The sequence below is a fragment of the Alosa sapidissima genome, chromosome 20 (assembly GCF_018492685.1).
Source record: "Alosa sapidissima isolate fAloSap1 chromosome 20, fAloSap1.pri, whole genome shotgun sequence".
NCBI lineage: Eukaryota > Metazoa > Chordata > Actinopteri > Clupeiformes > Clupeidae > Alosa > Alosa sapidissima.
In genome coordinates this window covers 7,932,504-7,937,462 of record NC_055976.1, presented here as the reverse complement: position 1 = coordinate 7,937,462, position 4,959 = coordinate 7,932,504, and the positions used below count along the sequence as shown (strand labels likewise).

Below are 4,959 nucleotides of genomic sequence, written 5' to 3'. Positions count from 1 at the left end.
AAAATATTCCTAGACAAAATTTCAGAACCTTCAGCTTTCAATAGAATGTTTTATGCACTGCATTAAGGAAAAAATAATAATCCGCAGGTATTTCAGCAAATGTGGAATGGCTGCAACTGACTGTTCATGTGTAGTATATATCAGCAAAGAATATAGACAAATGCAAGTGATACTCAATACTGCAAACCCCAAAGAAAGGCCAAGTGTGCAATTGACTGTATATCCACTTTAGAATTTTGTTAATATTGTAAATAAGTGTTAATACTTTTGTATGAGACTAAATGTGCTTGCATGTTTATTTTATTTAATCTTGTCAACTGTGTGATTGAAATGCATTGAATGGAATGACTTTTAGAATTACAAGGTTGTGATAGGTATAGCAGTACATTATTTCCACATCAACACAGTTCACAGTGTTTTATTCAACGAATAAGACAAGCGTTCAAACCATACTTAGGACGGAATGTTAAGTACCAAAAATAACAGGGTTTGCACATAAATGGTTGTACTGTTATACTGTTGAAATCATCTGATATAGTATGACCTAGATTGAAATATTTCAGCTTTAAATGTAAAAAAAAATAAAAGATTCTAAAGATATGATCTTTGTGTCTGTGGGAGTGACAGAAACACAGAAAACGCCCTACTGCGGATACTTAAAACACTTTTATGAGACATGCTCAAACTGTTAGCTACCTCATAAACTGTAATTATACGTCTGTTAAAGAGTTGTTATCTGTATGATATCTAAATGCTATATCAAACGTCATTCACCTACAGTGAAAAATAAGGACACTCATCATGATGACATGGCCGTTTTGTTCAACACAGGGCTCTTCTCACACACACAGCACATCTTTTCACCCATATAACAAGAGGATTCCTTTTTTATTGCACCGATGCTAGATTGCTCTCAAGTTCATTAAAAATATATCCTTTATTTATGACAGCTTTTGAACACTATAAAACAGTCATTGTGTTAAGGACGTCTGATAGTTATTTGATGGCTACGGCAAGTGATGAGCATATGATGGATGATTTTATACAGACGAGCTCAGAGGTTTCCCTCTCCACTGAACTCCCATCAGTTTGTGACGCAGTACTTCCAGAAACAAGCTGCATGTGAGACAGGAGGAGAGGGAAGGGGGGGGCAGTAGAAGAAAGGGAAATATATGAAATTGTGTTACAAAATACTCAACACAGTATCTGAAGGTTGAGACCTCACACTGTTTATTCTCATGTCTCCTAGCACCAAGACACAGTACTTCAATTGTGCAATACATAAAAAATACCATGGTCAAAAATGTGAAAGGACTATGCTTATTGTAAGTGGTAACTAGTGAGAGTTGTATTTGCAATACATTTTATATCAAAAGACATTTAAGAGGATTTGTGCAGGATCTGACTCACCTCTTTTATTATTTTTTGGCAAGCTCTGGTCAGACCGTGTGAATCCCTGGGAGCGAAGTTTGTTTGCTGCCGCAAGCTTCATCACCACTTCCTTTAGGCCATCCACCTGAAGTTACAACAAGACAGTTCCTAACTTTGAAATCGTATCACTGTGGCACCACTTCAACAGTTCATTGTTGTGCGTAAAGACCGATTATGAAGCTGGTCATGATAGAACTTTACGAAAGAGGATCTTACCATGTTGCTGATTTTCTCTTGTTCCAAAGATTGTTTCTCACCTGCAAAATGAGGACAAAATAGTGACAATGAAAAATGTTGATCATGACATTGGAATGGCCTCTTACACCTCTCTAAACCACACGCTCACCTTTCCCCAGACTCTCTCTGCCCTGGTCCAGAAGTAGGGGGTAGATGCTTTTGACTCCTCTCGACTCGCCTGCATCTCTGCTCTGGCTCTCCTCCACCTCCTCCACCAGTTTCCCCAGCAGGTCTGTGAGGACGGGACACAATGGCATCAGTAAAGCCACCCACCTCTGCTTTCTTTAGAGCTCACTGGCTGCACCACCCGTGATAAACAATGAGCAAACAATCTGCATGCAGGATAACACTGAAGCCATTAAAAGCGCTAAATGGCAGAGTAGCAGTCTCCTAAATAGACTGAACTCGCAGCAGGCTGTCGTGGGAGTGGGCTAAGACATAACACGTACAAGTGAACATTGATTAAGATTTAACAGTTAAAAGCTACAAGCTGCCAAAGAGGCTCAACATAAGCCAAGAAATCTAGCTGCGAGACCTAAAACACTGCCTGACAGTCCAGGTATTTGTTCTGCACAATTTTATCTTAATGCTAATTGAGTTGTGGGTGTGGGAATTTTCTAAGTTATCAAAGCCTCACATTGTACCCTGATCTCTGTTGAATGATTTCTCTCCATGAGCTATATATACAGAGGTGTTAGGCAGCTGGCTATCCTCCCCACATACATTCAAGACATTCCTTTCATTATCCGGCATTAATGTTATCACCCCTTCAAGTATGAGACTCACAGTCTTACAGTTTAGACAATTTAAAGGAGCAGGAGACTTCTGATCCAACTTTTTCAGCTACACCACTACAGAAACCACATAACTACAGAAATGATTGAAATCCTAATCATGTCAATATTTTAGCACTGTCTGTAGAATGTTTTAAATTTCATAAATCATGAAATATATATCTCTTAATACCTATACACACAAAAATACAGAATTATCAAGGTAAACGAGTATGAAAGAATCAGTAACAGCTTACCCTCTTGAGCTTCCAGTGGTGTATCTGAGTAAAGTGGAAAGGCGTTACTACTCCATGTGGAGCACATCACAGCCAGGAAGGACAACACCGCGACAGAGATCATGATGAGAGCACCTCAGGTTCCAAACTACCTTTCCGTCCGAAACAGGACTTGACTTTTATATCTGCCGAGGCCATCTGTCCCAATGCGATCAATACATTTCATGTCACCCCATCCCGGCATTAATGGTTTTGACACGATGAGTCCCCCGTCATGGACGCAATTCAGGTTGCACTGCCAATTCATGGGCTCCCTATCTCTGCTTGCACAGAGAGACACCTAACAAATGTTTACTCTTCAAAGCCAGTCAGTGGCTGGTCAGCTAAATTTTTCATGTCTGACACCATTTTTTCCCCCATCCATTGACTTTGGGTCTGCCGTCACACATAAAGACTCGTGGCTGTGTCGAAAAGGAACCGTCTCCTGGGCAGCACAGGGCTAATTGAGGTTTGGGGGACCAGGCCCTAAAACCAAAGCCTTTTGTCTTTGCCTGTTATCTCATGCATGATTCGTTTGATGTCCCCTTGGTTTGTGTGGTGATTTTTCTGTACATTACACCAGGCCTACTAGAGCAGACTAACACCACACAAATCAGCCAACAGATCAGCAAACAAAACAAAATCATAGTATTATTTGTGGTTACTGAACGCAGAGATCACTATCAGAATCAGAATCAGCTTTATTGCAGGTTTGCATAAACAAACAAGGAATTTGACTCCGGAATTTGACTATCTAATAGATAAGTGATGACATTTAAAAAACAAATTGCTCAAATAGCACAAAATACACCAAGAACTTGTGGTAAACACCCATGACCCTGTTTATAAGGGTTTTTTAGACTGGTGGGGAATGTTGTCAACTGTTCATCAAAGGTGAAGGATGCTTAATAAGAAGGAGAGGGTGCTTCACCAAACTCCAGAGTGTCGTGCCGTGATGGATCAGGCTGTCTGTGGGCGTCTGAGACTGCAGCTGAAAAGGGCGCATCACTCTGCAGTTTCTCATCTGTGCAGGCTGTGATGGAGCACGGAGAGAATCTGCAGAGGATGACGCACACAGGGGGAACATAGAGGGAATATCTCCTCCAAATCTGAAAGAATATTCTCTACTTCAGTGGTTTTCTTCTTACAGAATATACTCAATGCATATGAATGGTTAGAAAACTATGTGTTGCAATGCTATGTAATATGAGCAATAATGCATGTCTGGTTATGCCAGATCTGAGGCCATACTTTTTCAAAGTAACTGTCTGTCTGAATCTATTGGTGAGATAGTCAGACACCCAAAATTATGTTTTTTGATCCCTTTGATCCTCAACCCCACATGTTAAGGTACCTTTCCAAATCTAATTCTCACCAAAGCTAGATTTTAAGTGAAGGTGGTTATTTTTTGATACGGCCAATTTTTAATTGCTGATGTGATTCAGTTCAGTCGGCCTATCTGTCTGATAATGTGTTTACACCGTCTGATAAAAATCAATCACCTTAAAATCAATTACCCCATTCAGACAGCACACCAGAAAACAATTAATCAATTAGTGTCCAGATTCACCACATCCACAACTAGATGCTGTCCTGCTTTAGTTTAAGAAAAACTATGCAGAGGGAATGTGTTGGTTCTAATTCTCTTATTGTATTGGTTATTTTTCGATACAGCCTTTTTAATTAATGGTGTGATTTATTTCACTATCTGTCTGTGTCTGTTCAGTATGTATGATGTTGTGTCTGCGGTTCTGTTCAGTGCCAGCATGGCTTTACTTAACTCCATGGCAACATAGGACTACAAGACTTCATGTTATGCTTTTCATAATGTTCTCCTCATTACTTAGGATATAACTTACATCTAATAGTTCTATAGGCTAGCCTTCTTCACATCTTTTCTCTACAATTACCATTAGACATTGATGTTGCAAACCACGTTTAGATAAAAGTGTGTCATCACATAACCTACTCACTTATTTGGTACTATGGTAAAAAGAAGCTGACAAGCCCCCTTTCAGCCTCTTTGGTACCGGACTGTAATCCAAACTAAAAGTAATCAACAGTTGTCAGGGGTACGCCAGTCTTTTGTCGCAAACCATCAACAGAGCTGAAAATGTGAAACTCTCAGCAGCATTTTTTGACATTTCAAACAATATTTTCCCTTTTGATTTCAATTTCATTTATCTTAACATAAAATCTCCTAACATTCAAAGCCCATGAAGACAATCAGACATTTATTGCAC

The 4,959-nt window shown here is 39.6% G+C and overlaps 2 protein-coding genes across 3 annotated transcripts in view; one reads left to right on the top strand and one right to left on the bottom strand.

The window, feature by feature from the left end:
• The window catches only part of clic2 (chloride intracellular channel 2), a 4,682-nt gene extending 4,079 nt beyond the window's left edge, over positions 1 to 603 (top strand). Inside the window, exon 6 of the mRNA XM_042074168.1 lies at positions 1 to 603. This exon is cut by the window's left edge and continues 342 nt beyond it. The gene's annotated coding sequence lies outside the window, so the exon portion shown is untranslated.
• urp1 (urotensin-related peptide 1) overlaps positions 1 to 3,100 on the bottom strand; it is a 20,949-nt gene extending 17,849 nt beyond the window's left edge. Inside the window, exons 1-5 of one of the 2 annotated variants that reach the window (XM_042074171.1) lie at positions 2,699 to 3,100; positions 1,778 to 1,900; positions 1,648 to 1,688; positions 1,411 to 1,516; positions 1,080 to 1,116 (exon numbers count right to left, since the gene is read on the bottom strand). In XM_042074171.1, coding sequence (XP_041930105.1) covers positions 1,085 to 1,116; positions 1,411 to 1,516; positions 1,648 to 1,688; positions 1,778 to 1,900; positions 2,699 to 2,801 — 405 coding nt within the window. In that variant the 5' untranslated portion in view covers positions 2,802 to 3,100 and the 3' untranslated portion in view covers positions 1,080 to 1,084. Of the gene's footprint in view, positions 1 to 913; positions 1,117 to 1,410; positions 1,517 to 1,647; positions 1,689 to 1,777; positions 1,901 to 2,698 lie in introns of those variants that run through there. The other variant, XM_042074169.1, reaches the window with a different exon arrangement.
• Between the last annotated feature and the right edge of the window lie 1,859 nt (positions 3,101 to 4,959).